The sequence below is a fragment of the Apodemus sylvaticus genome, chromosome 16, assembly GCF_947179515.1.
Source record: "Apodemus sylvaticus chromosome 16, mApoSyl1.1, whole genome shotgun sequence".
NCBI classification, from domain to species: domain Eukaryota; kingdom Metazoa; phylum Chordata; class Mammalia; order Rodentia; family Muridae; genus Apodemus; species Apodemus sylvaticus.
In genome coordinates this window covers 47,392,323-47,412,527 of record NC_067487.1, presented here as the reverse complement: position 1 = coordinate 47,412,527, position 20,205 = coordinate 47,392,323, and the positions used below count along the sequence as shown (strand labels likewise).

Sequence of the window (20,205 nt, the reverse complement as noted above, 5' to 3'; positions counted from 1 at the left end):
TTGAAATTAGGTAAAGCTAGCAAGAGAAACCACTTTAACCCTCCCTGTTGCTGGATAAGGGCAGATACAATAGAGCTAGGCATGTATAGTAGTGTGTGCTGGTAATCCCAGCACTGTGGCAGCTGAGGCAGGAAGATCATGATTCTGTCTCCAGTCAGGTTTACACACACAGAGATCCCACCTCAAAAATAAAAACAAGGAAAACAAAAAATTGAAAGCAACCAACTAATCACTACCATTTCCACCACCGCCACCGCCACCACCACCATAACATCCTCCTCCTTTCCTCCTTCTCTTCCTCCTTTTCCTCTTCCTTCTCCTTCTCTAGCACTTCTCTTCCACCATCACTTCTTCCTCCTCCTCCTCCACCACCATCACCACCACCACCTACACCACTGCCACCAACCCCCAAACAAGAATGGACATACACATACACACACAAAATGACCATGTAGAAAGTATTCCCTTATAGACATATTCCCAGTATAAAACAAAACTACCCAGAAACTGATAAATTCCTAATAGTGTTAGCTTTCCTCTGCAGGCATCTGGTTGAGCTGTTCAAAGGCCCCGCCTCCCACCATGTCCCAGCATTCCTTAGTTACTCAGCCACTCTGGCCTCGCTCTCCAGGTGGGACCCTTGGATCTTTTCCATCACCTTCACCTAGTCCACCCAAGACCTCCTGACTAAGATTTTTCATTCTTTTTTTTTTAAAGATTTATTTTATTTATATGAATATGCTGTAGCTGTTTTCAGACAGATCAGAAGAGGGCATGGGATCCCATTGCAGATGGTTGTGAGCCACCATGTGGATGCTGGGAATTGAACTCAGGACCTCTGGAAAAGGAGTCAGTGCCCTTCATCACTGAGCCATCTCTCCAGCCCCCAAGAATTTTCATTCTTGTAATATCTTCTCATGATGCATGCACACCAAAGCCCCAGAGCCTTACAGGAAGGATGTGTGCCTTGTCTCTGTGGATTTATTCAATTCATCAGGCAATCCAAGTAACTTGGTCTCTAAAAAGTTAACCTATAGAAGAACTGCTAAAATTTGAAATTTTGAACCATGTGATTCATCCTTTTGAGATAGGGAGCCAGAGTAGTTACCTCTGCAAGGGATGCTGATGTAGTACTCCTCAGACAGGGCCTTTTTACATAGGGTGATACTGTTTTAAGAAAATAATTGGTCTATTTTCTTCTACAGAGATTCACCAAGTGATCCAGAGTAGAATGGGTTTGAAAAGGCTAGAGTCCTTCTGATTAAACTGACAAGCAATCTTGGTACAAGCTAACATACTGGATAAGTAAGCAATCATTTAGGTCTGAGGCACATGTTGGTCAGATATGAAAGTTTGCTGTCGATGAACACTTTTAAAACTTTATTTAGTGTTCTCTGCCATCTTGGCTTCCGGACAGACCAGATAGGCAGTGCCAGGTACACAGAGATATCCTGAGTCTAACATCGCTTGGGACGCACCCTGTCAGGCTTCTGCCTGCACCCAGGGCTTGGGCAGCTCTGTGGGCCCTCTGTGTGCCAGCCCTGTTGGGGTATGTTTGCCCTGCAGAGTGATTGGCACTTGGAAAAGGTCCCCACAGCATATGCCATCTTCACTCCTGGGCGGACCAGACAGGCAACACCAGCTACACGGAGACAACCCAAGTATAACATTGCTTGGGGCAAGGCACACCAGGGCTCCAACGGCACCCAAGAGTAGGGCAGCACATCAGTAATCTGTGCCAGGGAAACCTAGTCATCCAGTGGTGCTGAAAGAGCTTAACAGGCTCACAGAAGGTTCAAGCACCAGCCAGTGACAACAGGACCAAATAATGCCAGAGATAACCAGATGGTAAAAGGCAAACGTAGGAACATTACTAACAGAAATCAAGGCAATATGGCAGCATCTGAACCCAATTCTCCAACAACAGCAAATCCTAGATACCCCAACACACCAGAAAAGCAAGATTTGGATTCAAAATCACTGGTCATGATGCTGTTAGAGGAACACAAGAAGGACACAAATAAATCTCTTAAATACAGGAGAAAATGAATAAAAAAGAAGCCCTTACAAGGGAAACACAAAAATCATTTAAAGAAATTCAGGAGAATATGGGTCAACAGATAGAAGCCAATAAAAAGGAAATGCAAAAATCACTTAAATAAATACAGGAGAAATTGGGTCAACAGGCAGAAGTCATGAAAGAGGAAACACAAAAATATCTTAAAGAATTACAGGAAAACACAAACAAACAGGTGAAGGAACTGAGCAAAACCATCCAGGATCTAAAAATAGAAGTAGAAACAACTAAGAAATCACAAAGGGAGACAACTTTTGAGATAGAAAACCTTGGGAAGAAATCAGGGGCCATAGATGCAAATATCAACAACAGAATACAAGAGATAGAAGAATCCCAGATGCTGAAGATACCATAGAAACCATTGATTCAACAGTCACAGAAATTGCAAAAAGCTTGTAATCAGGAAATCTAGGACACAATGAGAAAACCAAATCTAAGGATTATAGGTATAGATGAGAGTGAAGACTTAGAACTTAAAGGGCCAGCAAATATCTTCAACAAAATTATGGAAGAAAACTTCCCTAACCTAAAGAGATGCTCATGAATATACAAGAAGCCTACAGAACTCCAAATAGACTGGACCAGAACAGAAATACCTCTCGTCATATAATAATCAAAACCCCAAATGTACTAAACAAAGAAAGAATATTAAAAGCAGAAAGAGAAAAAGGCCAAGTAACATATAAAGGAAGACCTATCAGAATTACACCAGACTTCTCACCGGAGACCATGAAAGCTAGAAGATCCTGGGCAGATCTCATGCAGACTCTAAGAGAACACAAATGCCAACCAAAACTACTATATCCAGTGAAACTCTCAATCACCATAGATGGAGAAACCAAGATATTCCATGATAAAACCAAATTTACACAATATCTTTCCACAAACCCAGCCCTTCAAAGGATAATAGGTGGAAAACTGCCAATACAAGGAGGGAAACTACACCCTGGAAAAAGCAAGACAGTAACATTCTTTCATCAAACCCCAAAGAAGATAACCACTCAAATATAAAAATAGCATCAAAAATAACAGAAAGTAATAATTACTATTCCTTAATATCTCTTAATATCTATGGACTTAATTCCCTAATAAAAAGACATAGACTAACAGACTGGATTCGTAAACAGGACCCTACATTTTGCTGCATATAGGAAACACACTTCAGTGTCAAAGACAAACACTATCTTAGAGTAAAAGGCTGGAAGACAATTTTACAAGCAAATGATCTCAGGAAACCAGCTGGAGTAGCCATTCTAATATCAGATAAAATTGACTTTCAACCTAAAGTCATCAAAAGAGACACGGAAGGACACTTCTTACTGGTCAAAGGAAAAATCCACTAAGAAGAATTCTCAATTCTGACCATCTATGCTCCAAATGTAAGGGCACCCTCATTTGTAAAAGAAACTTTACTAAAGCTCAAAGCACACATTGCACCTAACACAATAATTGTGGGTGACTTCAACACTCCACTCTCCTCAGTGGACCGATCAGGAAAACAGAAACTAAACAGGGACACAATGAAACTAATTGAAGCTTTGGACCAATTATACATGTGTAACATTTCACCCTAAAGCAATATACCTTTTTCTCAGCACCTCATGGTACCTTCTCCAAAATCGACCATATAATTAGTCACAAGACAGACCTCAAGAAATATAAGAAGATCGAACTAACTCCATGCCTCTTATCAAATCACTATGGAATAAGAGTGGTCTTTAATAGCAACAAAAACAACAGAAAGCCCACATATACATGGAAGCTGAACGATATTCAATGATACTTTGGTCAAGGAAGAAGTAAAGAAAGAAATCAAAGACTTTTTAGAATTTAATGAAAATGAAGGCACAACATACCCAAATTTATGGGATACAATGAAAGCAGTGCTAAAAGGAAAACTCATAGCCCTGAGTGCCTCCAAAAAGAAACTGGAGAGAGTATACACTAGGAGCTTAATGGCACACCTGAAAGCCCTGGAACAAAAAGAAGCTATTTCACCCAGGAGGAGAAGAAGACAGGAAATCATCAAACTCAGGGCTGAAATCAATCAAGTGGAAACAAAGAGAACCATACAAAGAATCAACAAAACCAGGAGCTGGTTCTTTGAGAAAATCAACAAGATAGATAAACCCTTAGCCAGACTAGCCAAAGGGCACAGAGACAGTATCCAAATTAACAAAATTAGAAATGAAAAGGGAGATATAACAACAGAAACTGAGGAAATTAAAAAAAATCATCAGATCCTACTACTAAAGCCTATACTCAACAAAACTGGAAAATTTGGAGGAAATGGACAATTTCCTAGACAGATACCAAATACCAAAATTAAATCAGGATCAAATAGATCATCTAAACAGTCCTATAATTCCTAAAGAAATAGAAGGGGTCATAGAAAGTCTTCCAAAGGGGAAAAAAAAAAAGCACAGGTGCAGAATTCTATCAGACCTTCAAAGAAGACCTAATACTAACACTCTTCAAACTATTCCACAAAATATAAACAGAAGGAACACTACCTAACTCATTCTACGAAGTCACAATTATGCTGTTACCAAAACCACGCAAAGATCCAACAAAGAAAGAGAACTTCAGGCCAATTTCTTTTATGAATATTGATGCAAAAATACTCAATAAAATTCTTGCCAACCAAATCCAAGAACACATCAAAACAATCACTCACCATGATCAAGTAGGCTTCATTCCAGGGATGCAGGGATGGTTCAATATATGGAAATCCATCAATGCAATCTACTACATAAACAAATGCAATCTACTACATAAACAAACAAAGAAAAAAACCCACATGGTCATTTCATTAGATGCTGAAAAAGCATTTGACAAAATTCAGCATCCTTTCATGCTAAAAGTCTTGGAAAGAACAGGAATTCAAGGCCCATACCTAAACATAGTAAAAGCAATATACAGCAAACCAGTAGCCAACATCAAACTAAATGGAGAGAAACTTGAAGCAATCCCACTAAAATCAGGGATTAGACAAGGCTGCCCCCTCTCTCCATATCTTTTCAATATAGTTCTTGAAGTCCTAGCTAGAGCAATTAGATAACATAAGGAGGTCAAAGGGATACAAATTGGAAAGGAAGAAGTCAAGCTATCACTATTTGCAGATGATATGATATACTTAAGTGACCCAAAAAACTCCACCAGAGAACTCCTACAGCTGATAAACAACTTCAGCAAAGTGGCTGGTTATAAAAATCAGCTCACGCAAATCAGTAGCCTTCCTATACTCAAAGGATAAGCAGGCTGAGAAAGAAATTAGGGAACTGATACCCTTCACAATATCCACAAACAATATAAAGTATCTTGGTGTGACTCTAATCAAACAAATGAAAGATCTGTATGACAAGAACTTCAAGTCTCTGAAAAAAAGAAATTGAAGAAGACCTCAGAAAATGGAAAAATCTTCCATGCTCGTGGATTGGCAGGATTAATATAGTAAATATGGCCATCTTGCCAAAAGCAATCTAAAGATTCAATGCAATCCCCATCAAAATCCCAACTCAGTTCTTCATGGAGTTAGAAAGAGCAATTCTCAAATTCATCTGGAATAACAAAAAACCCAGGATAGCTAAAACTATTCTCAACGGTAAAAGAATTTCCAGGGGAATCAGTATTTCAGACCTCAAACATTGCTACAGAGCAATAGTGTTAAAAACTGCCTGGTATTGGTACAATGTCAGGCAAATGGATCAATGGAATAGGATTGAAGACCCAGAAATGAACCCACACACCTATGGTCACTTGATCTTTGACAAAGCTGAAACGATCCAGTGGAAAAAAGATAGTATTTTCAACAAATGGTGCTGGTTCAACTGGAGGTCAGCATGCAGAAGAATTTGAATTGATCCATTCTTATCTCCTTGTACTAAGCTCAACTCCAAATGGATCAAGGACCTCCACATAAAACCAGACACATTGAAACTGATAGAAAAGTAACTGGGGAAGAGCATTGAGCACTTGGGCACAGGGGAAAAGTTCCTGAACAGAACAAAATGGGACCTCATAAAATTACAAAGTTTCTGTAAGGCAAAGGACACTGTCAAAAGGACAAAACGGCAACCAATAAATTGGGAAAAGATCTTCACCAACCCTACATCCGTTAGAGGGCTAATATCCAATATATACAAAGAACTCAAGAAGTTAGACTCCAGAGAACCAAATAACCCTATTAAAAATGGGATACAGAGCTAAACAAAGAATTTTCACCTGAAGAACTTCGAATGGCTGAGATGTACCTTAAATGTTCAACATCATTAGTCATTAGGGAAATGCAAATCAAAACAACCCTGAGATTTCACCTCACACCAGTCAGAATGGCTAAGGTTAAAAACTCAGGAGACAGCAGGTGTTGGCGGGGATGTGGAGAAAGAGGAACACTCCTCCACTGGTGGTGGGAATGCAAGTTGGTACAACCACTCTGGAAATCATTCTGGCGGTTCCTCAGAAAACTGGGCATGACACTTCCGGAGGTCCCTGCTATACCACTCCTGGACATATACCCAGAGGATTCCCCAGCATGCAATAAGGACACATGCTCCACTATGTTCATAGCAGCCCTATTTATAATAGCCAGAAGCTGGAAAGAACCCAGATATCCCTCAGTGGAGGAATGGATACAGAAAATGTGGTATATTTACACAATGGAATACTACTCAGAAATTAAAAACAATGAATTCATGAAATTGGAATTGGTTGCAACTGGAAAATTAGGCAAATGATTGGAACTGGAAAATATCATCTTAAGTGAGGTAACCCAATCACGAAAGAACACACATGGAATGCAGTCCCTGATAAGTGGATATTAGCCCAGAAACTCTGAATACCCAAGACACAACTCACATATCAAATGATTCCCAAGAGGAAGGAAGGAGAGGCCCTGGTCCTGGAAAGGCTTGATGCAGCATTGTAGGGGATTGCCAGGACAGAGAAATGGGAGGGGCTTGATTAGGCAATGGGCAGAGGGAAGAGGGCTTATGGGACTTATGGGAGGGGGGAAGCGGGAAAGGGGAAATCATTTGGAATGTAAACAAAGAATATAGAAAAAAAGAAAAAACTTAATTTAGTTAAATGTTACATCTGTCATCATCTATGTATGTTTCTGTGTGTGAATGTATGTATGTTAGCATGTGTATGTACATATGTGTTTGTATGTATGCTTGTGTATGTGTGTCTGAGCATCATTGCACATGTGTAGAGGTCAGGAGACAACTTGTAGGAGTTGGTTCTCTCCTTCTACCATGTGGGTCCTAGGGGTTGAACTCAGGTTTTCCAGTGTGAAGGCAAACTGTCCTGCTGGTTTATTATTATTATTATTATTATTGTTGTTGTTGTTGTTATTATTATTAAAAATGAGGTTTTGCCATGGTGTCCAGACTGGCTTTGAGACTGTAGGCTCCTCTGATCCTCCTGACCTGGCCTCCCATTGAGCTGGGACTACAGCTGGATACCACCACATCCAGTTATAATGCATCATAATAGCAAGTGTATATTTCTTGTTGAGGATAAACTTAGAGCCAGTGTGTTAATTTAGTGGTCCTTCAGGTTTGGGAAGGTCAAATACTGAAAGCACATTATACACATTTCTAGGCAGCCCCACTGATGAAACATTCACAACAGTTCAGCAGACACTTGCCCTGGACCGTGGGGGATGAACAGGGTTTCTCTGTGTACCATCTGATATCATCTCTCAGATACTGGGGTTTGTCACTGTTATTTATACATTCCACGTCCATTAGGCTCCCCTCAGAAATAACATGTATCACATTGTACATTTCTTTACAGAGGCTAATGGTCCAGAACACACATCAGTCTTCTTTTAGCAAGTTAAGGAAGGTTTTCTAAGAGGGAGGAGGGGTGGCTGAGATGGCTGTCAGAGCTGGGACGACACGGGATCAAGTGATTGGCGTGGTCCATTGGCCACCTCAGGCTCTGCAAAGTGTGTGAATAAAGTTTCAGTGAAGGAGCCAGCTGTGAACAAACTGAACATCAGTTATGGGGTTCTGGGGACATGCCAGGAATGGACATAGAAGGCAGCAAGAGTGACCCTACAGAAGTCACCACACACAGACATACATACAGACACACACACACACACACACACACACACACACAGACAGACACATACATACAGACCCATACACACACACACAGACACACACACACACACACACACACACACACACACACACACACACACACACACACACAAGGAGTTAACTCAGCTAAGTTCAAAGAAGTAGTCAACACAGCAACCAGGAATAGAGTTTACCACTTTCAGCTTTATAACCAGACTTCTTTGATTTGCAGGACACCGTTTCTTTGTAGTAGTTAAACCACGTTGGTGGGAGGCAGTAAAGGAGGCAAGATTGCTCCAGCAGTCTGGTGAAGGAGTTCTCCTCACCAGGAGACCTTTTTGCTTTCTAAGAAGTAACTATAAGGGCGGGAAGTGTCTGGAAATATCGAAAAACAAGAACTCGTTTCCACGTGTCCTGAAATCACCTGGAGTAAAGCAGAAATCAAGTAAAGCAGAGTTGTCATGAAAGCAGCGTTTCCAAACGTGTCAGAAGGACCTTGAGGGATGGATGGACGGAGGCTAAGACCGCCCCAGGAGCAGGCGTGGGCCATGAGAACAGCAGATAATTCCTATTAGAAAACGAGCAGGATAATTTTCATTTGAACCTTTAAGAAATTGATACATAAACATTAAATCGTACATGCTTATAGGTCATCAAGGAATGTTTTAACACTTAAATATATTGTGTGGTACTTATTTCATCTTGTACATACTTGTCTATCTCCTGAATATCATTTGTGGTGAAAAATCCAAAATAATATTTTTCAAACAATATTTTCTTTATCAATAGAATACTGAGAGTTTTAGTTTGGGCTATAGTTCCCCCTAGAATATGAAGGGCGTAGGGAGTGTTGCAATCTTTTATCATTTGGAAAGTTAGTGTGTGCTGCTGATGTATGTTCGGTAGATTTGCATCATGGCACGATGCACATGGAGGTTAGAGGACAACTTTGTAGAGTTGTTTCTCTTCCTCCACCTTTATGTGGATTCTGGGGACTGAACTCAGGTCTCAGGCTTGCACAGAAAGTCTTTACCCACCGTGTCATCTTGTCAGCTCAGTTTGGTTTAGGTCCCAATACACATCACAGTATTGAGACTCTGATTTCCAAGTGTCTTGTGAAGCATGGTGGCGCACGCCTGTAATCCCAGCACTTGGGAGGCAGAGGCAGGTGGATTTCTGAGTTCGAGGCCAGCCTGGTCTACAGAGTGAGTTCCAGGACAGCCAGGGCTACACAGAGAAACCCTGCCTCGAAAAACCAAAAAAAAAAAAAAAAAAAAAAGTTCACATTCTAGTGGCCCCAACCAAGTGTCTTGTGGCTAGAATGCCACTTCATTAGGGGGGACTGGCGTGTGGTAGGGCTGTGGTCGGGTCGGAGTGGGGCCTGTTCTAGAGACATGGAGCCATCTTTGTTATTGCTGTCTTTGTCATGAGATTTTTCTTTCTCTCTTTTCTCTCTTTCCTTCTTCCTTCCTTCCCTTTCTTTCCTGTTTTCTTTTAAAATTACTTCTCTCTCTCTCTCTCTCTCTCTCTCTCTCTCTCTCTCTCTCTCTACCTACCTATCTATCTATCTATCTATCTATCTATCTATCTATCTATCTATCTATCTATCACCTACCTACCTACCTACCTACCTACCTGTGTGTGTATATATGTGGGTGCATGTCATGGCATACTTGTGGAGACCAGAGGATGACATGTAGAAATCAGTTATCTCCTTCTACCACACGGGTCCTGGGGATCAAACCCAGTTTGTCAGGTTTGATAGCAAGCACTTCCACCTTTTGAGCCATCCCATCTGTGCCATCATGAGATTCTTGCAAAACTTCATCACCAAGTTGCGTTGCCTTTTCTGGACCTTACAGGATTTTCTCACCCACCAAATATTTGTCAGATCATTTGTCACCAGCCCTGTTTGTTTCTGTGTTCTTGGGCACTTCATTCTGTGACTTCCGGACCTTATTTTTAACCTCTCTAGGTTCCTTTTTATTTATCTTGGGCTCCGGATTCCTCTCTGTATAATGTCATCACGATGTAGCCACTCAAGGTGGACACGCCGAGCCGATGGGCTTCATCCCTTTCCTTCCTTTGTCTTATTTTTCTTATCTTCCTCTTCCTCTCTATTAATAAACACTTGAGTCATTTAAAACTATGCGACAGGCATTTCCTTAGCAGAAGATAGGTCCTGGGACAAAAGCTTAAAAACATCAAAGATGGAGTAGTGCAGGCGGCAGCCAGGGGTGGCTGCGTGCCACCTCTGTGTTTCTATATTTGCATATCATTTGTTATTGCTTTCATATTTTAATGGAAATATGTTAATTTGCCTTACTTGAATTAATTTTTGCAGGGGTAAATTTTATGTTAATGCTGAGAGGTTAAAAGATTACCTTGAAGACCCAACTCTCCTCCCCGTGGAGGGACTGGCTGACAAACTGTACTTTACATTCATTAGGTGAAGGCCAGTTGTGCTCTCTTGGGAAGAGCACTGTACTGAATGAAAACTTGCCTCTTCCTTTCATTAGTCCAGGTTTTGCCAATGGAGCGATTTAAAATAAGCCTTTCTTTTCATAACTTGGATTCTTCAAATATTTGAAAATTCCTTTTGTGTCTTCTTTCTGGGGTGGCTCTTTGGCTTCCCTTCCTGTGTGTGTGACGGGGTCTGGTACATGCTGGTGCCAGCTGCTGTCAGAAGCCCGTCTTAGCCTATCTCGTGGGGACCTGTCCTCGCGGTGGACTTGGCCTTTGAATCCTGGCAATCCATACACATGTCTTCTCCCCTTTTCTTTTTTCTTCCTCTCCTCATCTTCTTTATCCTGTATTTTTTATTTTGAAATGTTAAAACATTCTGAAAAGTATATACAATGGGCATACAACATAATGAAAACAAGTAGGAGAAAAGGTTCTGGCCAAGCGCTGTGAAGCCCTCCTGGTATCCCAGCCTCAGGGGACAAAGACAGGAGGACCTGGAGTCTGGAGTTCAAGGCTGGCCTAGACTATGTACTGAGAACCTACCCACGTTAATTCCCCCAAAGCAAATATTCTACCCACCATGTCCAATCTGCAGCCCAGACTAAACCATGGAAGTGGCCTAACAAACTTCTAAGCTTATTTAAACCACTATGTGATTGGTTTTTGCCATGCCCCTCCCCCATTTGATTGAATTCTTCTTAAGAATGAACACTGTAGATTACAGTGTTGTGTCACAGTGTCAAAAGGCTGGGCATGCCTGCCAGGTCAAGGGATGGAGCATATCTACCCCTGACCCCAGGGGCAGCGATGCCACCCCTCCTTTCTAAGTTTTGCTACAGCATCTATGTACACCCTGAAATATGTCTTTGTTTCTCCTGCCCTTCTACTTAAATGAAATTATATTGTCTATTTTCTGTTTTTCTTGCTGTTTTATCAGCCTTGTGCTGTTCTTTATGTGGAGGTGCAGTTAGTGCTCAATTTAAAGTATTCAATTTTATAAACGTATCAGTGTGTACATTCTCCTGTTGACCAGCTCTGTTCTTAAAGCATAGCTCTGACCCTGGACATCAGCCTTCAGTTGAGTGCTGACTATCCCAGAAACAGTGATATTTTTCCTTTCTCAGTCTAAACATGATTTCTCTGTTCTAAAGAATATTCTAGCCAACTGTGGTGGTAAACACACTCAGTGTCTCCCAGCACTCAGGAGACAGAGGCAGGTGAATCTCTGTGAGTTTGAGGCCAGCTTGGTCTACAAAGTGAGTACCAGGACAGCTAGGGCAGTTACACAGAGAAACCCTGTCTCTATAAACTAAAAAACTGTGTCTATATGTCTGTACATGTACATGCGTGCACATGTTTGTATTATATATGTACATATATATGTATATTATATGCATCGTATTTATCCTTCAAAGTGCTCTTGAAGGCCAAAAGAAGACATCAGATCCTTTGGAGCTGAAGTGATAGGTGATTGTGAGCCTTCCAATGTGGGTGCTGGGAACTGAACACTGGTCTTCTGTAAGAGCAGCACTGGCTCTAACTATGGGGACCTAAGCGATTGTACTGATTTAAAGAAAAACTGCATTGCTTTCAGCCACAGCAACCATCTTCCAGTAACTCTCTAATAGATGACAAAACAGCACATTTGCTATAAGTTCTGTAGGCCTTTTAGGAATTGGTTCTTGGGTTCCGCCCATGGGAATCTGCATGAATGACAATATTGTAGACATCAAAGGAATTAATGGCTATTGTTCAAAAAAGCAATGCCTCAAAGCCAGGGCAAAAACTGGAAGCGTCTACATCACTCAGCACAGTGTGGGCATCACTGCAAACCAGCAAGGTAAGGGCAAAGTTCTTATAGGTAGAGTTAATCCACCGAGCACACCAGGCACTCTAAGAGCTGAGGCGGTGTCCTGAAGTGGGTGAAGAAAAACGATCAGAAGGAAGAGGAAGCCACAGAGAAGGGCTCCTGGGTTCTGCTGAAGCACCAGCTTGACTGAGGATAGTGATGAAGCACGCTCTCTAGCTCAGATGTCTGATTGCTGGGCATATTAGACATGTTATTAATATAGCATGGTCTATAGTTGCATACTCTGTTGGAGCTATGGAAGTCTGTCATATACTGTGCACCAGCCTCCTGTGGAAGAAATCATCCAAAACTCTGTCGCTTAAAACACATTCTTCTTCCCATACAATCCTGGAGGCTGGAGGCCAGTTTCACAGGGCAGTTGACAAATGTCCGTGGGCTTTGCCTCCTCCAGAGACTCATCTGGAGCCCCAGGGCCTTGTGCTTCTCAGTTCTGGTGGAGGCCAGCGTTTTCTGGCAGTGGGTGATAGTGCTGAAGTCTCCTCTGTGGCCACAGTGTCAGTTCCTCTTGGACCATCTCCTTCAGCAGTCTTATGGGGCAAATGGTGGCACGCAGGTCTCGATGGGATGCTGGGGGTATGATCCCCAACTCGTGTGAGCTAGTCTGAGCGTAGTCACACTAGTGCCCTGTATGGGCACTTCACAGGCAAAGCTTCTTTTCATTGATAGGTGGCAGGGATTCGGATCTGCAGTCCTGGGGGACCATTACTTGGACTTGACAGGCTGCTAATTTAGAGTGGAACAGACAGGCAGTGTTCCAGGCAGGTCCCTGAGGAGTTGTAGGTGAATCCAGCTGAGAATGTGAGCCAGTGGTTACATTCAGTGCTGTGAGTCAGCAGAGAGTCCTGGACAAGATTCCAAGTGGGAATCATTCAAGATGGACAAAGTGACAGTTGCCAAGACAGAGGAATGCAGACATGTCACGGCACAGTGTGACTCCATTGTGAAGCTAATTGATCACTTAGGTCATATGACAGACCATATGTTCCTTTTCCCTCCCTCTTTTAAACTCAAAATTATTTTTATCTCGAAATGCATATTTAGATTCTAGAAAGCCAAGGAAATTTTGAACAAGAGTGTCTGTCTTCCTCCTGGTGTGGCAGCCCCCTCTCTTATTTTAGTCTTCACCAGTCTTAGATGGCATGGTTGGGAGTGTAGACGTCTGGATGTGGCCCCCGGACATGGCTTGCTAAGTCTGCCAAGTTCGTAACCTTAGAGCCAGCAAGAAAACTGAAGTGAGAGGAGGGTGACGTGTTCAGCAGAGTCACTTCACACACATTGCTTACATGGATCTGTAATGAAGATAAGTCAAATAGAATCACTCTCTAAACTGTTTGGGTATGTCTAATAACCATGGATGGGAAGCTGGGATTATGTAATGATGTTCTAGTGTTTAAAAAAATAATTGAAAAAATTCTTCAGGGTCACCAAAGTTAAATTTCATGCGTATGTATAGTGGTTTTATAGATAAACAACATGCAATCCATTGGAAGGATTTTTTTCCCCTTTGCATCTTTGAGCCCACTAGAACTCACAGCTTTCTTTTTCTCTTTTAAATAAAAAAGCAAGTCTTTTATTTTTCTTTAATGCCTTAGGCTCATATATGTATTTTTGTAGGTTTCAAAGCTTTCATTCAAACAAACAGAAAAGAACAAAAATATGATACAGTCTTATTCGTGATCTTTTATGCCAGTGACTTTTTTTTAAAAATTTATTTTCTATATTCTTTGTTTACATTCTAAAAGCCTTCCCCTTTCCCAGTACCCCCCCTTCCCATATGTTCCATAAGTCCTCTTCTCTCCATCCATTCTCCTGTCTTTCCCCCTCCCTTTTCTATGTCCTGGTGCTCACCTACAATGCTGGATCAAGCCTTTCCAGGATTAGGGGCCTCTTCTTCCTTCTTCATGGGAATCATTTGATATGCTAATTGTATCTTCAGTAGTCATAGTTTCAGAGCTAATTAATATCCACTTATCAATGATTGCATTCCATGTGTATTCTTTTGTGATCGCATTACCTCGCTTAGGATGATATTTTCTACTTCCATCCATTTGCCTAAAATATTCATGAATTTACTGTTTTTAATTGTTGAATAGTATTCCATTGTGTAAATATACCACATTTTCTGTATCTATTCCTCCATTGAGGGATATTTGGGTTCTTTCCAGCTTCTGGCTATTATAAATAAGGCTGCTACGAACATAGTGGAGCATGTGTCCTTATTGCATGCTGGGAAATCCTCTGGGTATATGCCCAGGACAAGTATAGCAGGGTTCTCCGGAAGTGTCATGTCCAGTTTTCTTAGGAACCGCCAGATTGATTCCCACAGTGGTTGTACCATCTTACAATCCCACCAGCAGTGGAGGAGTGTTCCTCTTTCTCCACATCCCCGCCAACACCTGCAGTCTCCTTAGCCATTCTGACTGGTGTGAGGTGAAATCTCAGGGTTGTTTTGATCTGCATTTCCCTAATGGCTAATGATGTTGAGCATTTCTTAAGGTGCTTCTCGGCCATCCGAATTTCTTCAGGTGAAAATTCTTTGTTTAGGTCTGTACCCCATTTTTTTTAACAGTTTTTATTGTTGTCTGACAGGAGTTTGACTCGGTCACCACCATACTCCCAACTTCAAGAGCAACTTTGTGAAGAGGCTGCGGAGATCCCTGTGGCCAGCAGCCCCATCACCACCAGATGGCAGCCGAGCCCAGCCAGGGACCTGGAAAGCGCTTCCTCTGTGGAAGAGGGCCGTTCCCCCTCCCCCCCCCCCATCCCTGAATCTCTGGGGTCTGGGCTGAAGACAACACCAGCAGCAGACATCCTAACTCTGCCTGAGCTGTTTCAGGCATTCAGTTAAACATAGTTGCAATTCCTTATGCAGGTAGTCCAAGTGCAGGGTTCCCACAGGCCACATTTAGTCTGACACAGGTTGTGTGTCTGCTTCCTATAGTGTAGTGGTTGTTATGTGCATAATACATTGTGCTTTAAGTATGGCTCAGAGAACATATATATTTATATACGTGTGCATGCATATATGTATATGTATGCATATATATATGTATTTCTGTACTGTATGAATATGATTTTGTTTTGAAGACTCAAAATGTTAATGACTTTGGAAAGTTTTCTGGTACATGAGAGTCTGAAAAAAAATATATATTTGTAACTATATAATCAAGTTGAATAAAAGAAAAGATGAGAGCAGGAGAGACGAGAGGAAGGGGAGAGTGGCAGAAGACGACACCGCGACCTTGCCCTAGGGTGGCAGTGGCATAGGGGGCATGTTGGGTCGTGATGGGGCGGGGTGGTGGAGAGCACACTTCTTCCCACCTAAGCCCTGATGTGATTAGCAGGGTCCTTGATTCACCAGTCAGAGCCTTGAAATGCCTCTTTTTGAGATACGCGACTCTCATCTGGGTGTATCCTTTGAAATTTTCATTCTTCAGGTGCAGAATTTTCCACATGTGATCTAATGCTTTTAATTCTTCCCTGTTCTACTCCTTAAAGGTCCCAGGCAGCATGATCTTGTGACTTTGCATGCTTTCTCATTTCTGTTCTCTCTTCCTTCCCCTCCCTTAACTTTCTTTCTTTCTTTCTTTCTTTCTTTCTTTCTTTCTTTCTTTCTTTCTTTCTTTCTTTCTTTCTTTCTTTCTTTCTTTCTTTCTTTCTTTCTTTCTCTTTCTTTCCTCCCTCCCTCCTCTCCCTTTCTCCTCTCCCTCCCTCTTTCTCTCCCTCCTTTCCTCCCTCCCTCCCTCTCTCACTCCTTCCCTCCCTCTTTCCTTCCCTCCTTTCCTCCCTCCCTCCCTTCCCTTCTCTTCTTTTGACAGGATCTCTCTATGTATCCCTGGCTGGCTGGCATGGAATTCACTATGTGGTAATTCAGGCAGGCCTCAAACTCACAACTCTTCTACCTTAGCCTTCCGAGGTCCGAGATGACAGGTGTGAGCCCCTGTGCCAAGCTCAGCATGCTTCTTAAGACAGATGCTGACAGTAGTACCAGCCTCTTCCTGAGGTACTTTGGTTCTAAAGACTGAAAAGGGACCCAAATCTTTATAAAACAGGAATTTCCCACACAATGACAAGTGTCAACACCAGAATTACCTGACTGTGGCAGGGGGAGACTCAGGAGTGCAGGAAACCTTTGTATTCAGTGTAATTGAGGATGTTTGGATATTCATTGTTTTAGAAGAATTTCTTGCTACAATTAGGGGATCCCTGGCTCTTTCTGAGTTTGAAATTAACTTACCAGTTGTTTCTTAATGAAACTGTGTGAACGATGAAGATCTCGAGCAACAGATTATTAATCAAAAGGAGTTTACAGGAAAGCTCCTTCCACCTTTTCCTTTAGCTTAATCCCTGAGACGTAGCCACACACATGGATTCTAGGCACTGCAGGAGGTGGTTCATTTTGTTTCAGTAGAGCAAACTCTGAAGGTCCTTTGTCCCTGTCTGAAGAGGTGTCTCTGTGCAAAGAGGCTCATTTGTAGCCTTGTTCTGCTCTGTACATGAAACTGTCATCTCCTGCTTTCTGAGGCTGGAGATGCTGACAGGTAGCTTCCAAGCATAGGTTTTTTTGTTTTGTTTTTTCTTTCTTTCTTTCTTTCTTTCTTTCTTTCTTTCTTTCTTTCTTTCTTTCTTTCTTTCTTTCTTTCTTTCTTTCTTTCTTTCTTTCTTTCTTCTTCTTCCTTCCTTCCTTCCTTCCTTCCTTCCTTCCTTCCTTCCTTCCTTCCTTCTTTCTTTCTTTCTTTCTTTCTTTCTTTCTTTCTTTCTTTCTTTCTTTCTTTCTTTCTTTCTTTCTTCCTCTCTTTCTTTCTTTCTTTCTTTCTTTCTTTCTTTCTTTCTTTCTTTCTTTCTTTCTTTCTTTCTTTTTTTTTTAGTATGGAATAGTTTATTCAGGGCATGGGGAGAGGAGTTAAGAGAGTTAGTAGAGGCAGAGAAAGGCAGAGAGAAGAGAGCAGAGAAGTATGACTACATGGAGTGGGGAGAGGAATGGGGGAAGGGAAGGGGAAAGGGAGGAGCCCAAGAGGGCAAAAGAGAACAAGAGAGCAAGGGAGTCAAGAGCTAACTTTGGGTTTTTAATTCAATCTCTCTCTCTCTCTCTCTCTCTCTCTCTCTCTCTCTCTCTCTCTCTCTCTCTCTCTCCCTCCCTCCCTCTATCTCCCCCTCCCTCTCCCTCTCCCCTCCCTTTTTCCTCCCTCTCTCCCTCTTCCCCTACCTCTCCCCCCATCACGTGCTATGGCTGTGCATATGGAGGTCAGAAGACAACTCTGTGGAACTGTTTCTCTCCCTCCTCCTTTATGTGAGTTCTAGGGATTGAACTCAGTTTGTCAGGCTTTCCTGACAAGAATCTTTGTCCACGAAGCCATCTTGTTGGCTTTAAACATAGCTTTTCCTTCTTCTTTTGAAGTTCTGAGGCTTTTTCTTTATGCACTTCTAAAAATACAACAATAAAATGTTTTAAAAGAAAGAGCCAAATCTAAAACTTGGAGGGAGATTTCATGTGTACCCCCTCTCTCCTCCCTTAAACTAGTGTCTGTTATATTTCAAGTCCTGGGTACTGGGTGCCAAGCTCTAAGAACATAATGACAGACCATCAAGCTCATAGTTGTCCAAATGCAGACAGGATTGTCACACATCAAAAGGTTAAGCTTTTCTGGAGGACTCTTGGCCCAGATGATATATATAGTGGGTATTTAGTTTTTGGTACGTATTGTAGATATTTAGTCTTTAGGTTGGTTTGACAGGTATTCCTTTGAAGCAAAAAGCTTGGTAAAGGACTTTCTCAGTTTGATAACAGAATATATTTTAGTTTCATTTCTGTTGCTTGACAATACTCTGGCAAAAGAATCACTTAGTGGAGGAGGAATTAATTTAGCTTACAATTCCAGGATATACGCCATCATTTCAGATGATTGAAGGCGGGGACTTGAGGCATGTAGTGGCATTGCATCCAAGATCAGAGAGGGAATAAATGCACGCGCACATGCCTGCCTGCTCATTTTCATGTGCTTGGCTCCATTTCTTTACTTATACATACATAGTTCAGGAATCCCCTGTCTAGGGAATGGTGTCACCCACATTGGGCTAGGCATTCCTATGCCAATTAACTTAATTACGATAGTCTTCTATAGGCACACCACAGGCCTACTAATGCAGACAAGCCCCCACACTCTTCCCGGGTGGTTCTAGACATGACAAGTTAATACCTAAAGCTAACCATCACAGAAAACATGAAAAATCTGAATGTAAATAATATTGACTTTTGTTTTCTTACAAAGCGTTTTACTGTTACTATCTCCAACTACCTTTAAGACATCTTTCCATAACAGGAAGGAGGAGAGGCAAAGTGATACTCTAAGTTTCAGGTAGCGAAGACCAGTAATGCAAGCATCCTACAGTGATGTCTGAGCAGAGTGATCTTAGCTTGACAGGATGCTCCTTGCAGCACCATTTAAGCTATGCAATCATTTTTACCTATTCTGAAATCCTGTTTTATCCATGCAGAAGGGAAGTGTTTTCACAGCTGCTGCTGGAGATGGAGCCAGGTCATTGGCTCTGGCATTTCATTCTGGCTCTAGAGGCCACTGAGGTTGTTTCTTGCATGAGCCCAGTGCTTTAGCTAAGGCCTTGTCCATTCATTCCCCTTTCTTTTCTGATAATTTGGTTAGAAAACTCAGGCCTTCACATTCTAATCTACTGAGAAAAATGCTGTGGCCAGCAGATCAGTAATTTAAGTGACTACATTGTTTTAAAAAAATAGATCCAAAGCTAAATGTCTTTCTTGCAGGATCCCACAACAAAAATTCACCAAAAACTCCAGCTAAAGGAAGTTCTGAAGTGAATAACTCTACTCTCCACTTATACAAGACACCTCTTGCAGGGGACAGAGGCTGGAAGGAAAATGTTGCCACCAAAGTCCAGGTAGGCAGAGAGGGAAGACAGAAAGGCTCGGAAACCTGAGTTGTGAATATGAGGAAGGGGGTGCCTGTGTGCCCTCGGGAACCAGGAAGAAAAGATAGAACAAAAGAGGGCCATGAATGGAAGCACTTAACAAAAGAAAAGATTCCTCAAAGGACAAGAGGAAGTGTTCTGAGGACCACTCAAGAGAGCAAACCTAAGAAGGAATGATTAAAGCTACAGCAAGATTATATATACCTAGTGCGCTACCTACCAGCTAGTGGGTGCCTTGGTTTGTCCTAAAGGGACATCTAAAAAGTTTGTCAGCATTAATTTGATTGTTCCTGTAATGCAGATTTTCTTATTACCCCTTTTCACTTGAGAAATATTTTTTAAAATGTATTTATGTTATTTATTTGAGTACACTGTAGCTGATTTCAGACATACCAGAAGAGGGCACTGGAGCCCATTACAGAAGATTGTGAGTCACCATGTAGTTGCTGGGAATTGAACTCAGGGCCTCTGGGAGAGCAGCCAATGCTCTTAACCATTAAGCCATCTCTCTAGCACCCACCTGAAAACTTTTTATGTGACCCTGGGGATGTAAGTATATAAAATTGGAATAAAACCCAAATATTTCCTATTAACAAATCATGAAAAATGTATTTTAAAACATTTATTTTATATATATATATATATCCATCATTTGTTAAGACTGAAGCAAACTTGCATGCTAATGAGATGGATGTGCTTGTTTATTTTTACATGAAAAATTAAATCTTGGCTGAATGGCCTATATTACAGGATGCAGA

General features: G+C 41.7%; 1 protein-coding gene across 1 annotated transcript in view; it reads left to right on the top strand.

Moving 5' to 3' along the window:
* The window catches only part of Cdc20b (cell division cycle 20B), a 64,825-nt gene that overhangs the window by 18,641 nt on the left and 25,979 nt on the right, over positions 1 to 20,205 (top strand). The window contains 4 exon segments of the mRNA XM_052159634.1: positions 15,095 to 15,116; positions 15,119 to 15,148; positions 15,151 to 15,348; positions 19,284 to 19,417. Coding sequence (XP_052015594.1) covers positions 15,095 to 15,116; positions 15,119 to 15,148; positions 15,151 to 15,348; positions 19,284 to 19,417 — 384 coding nt within the window.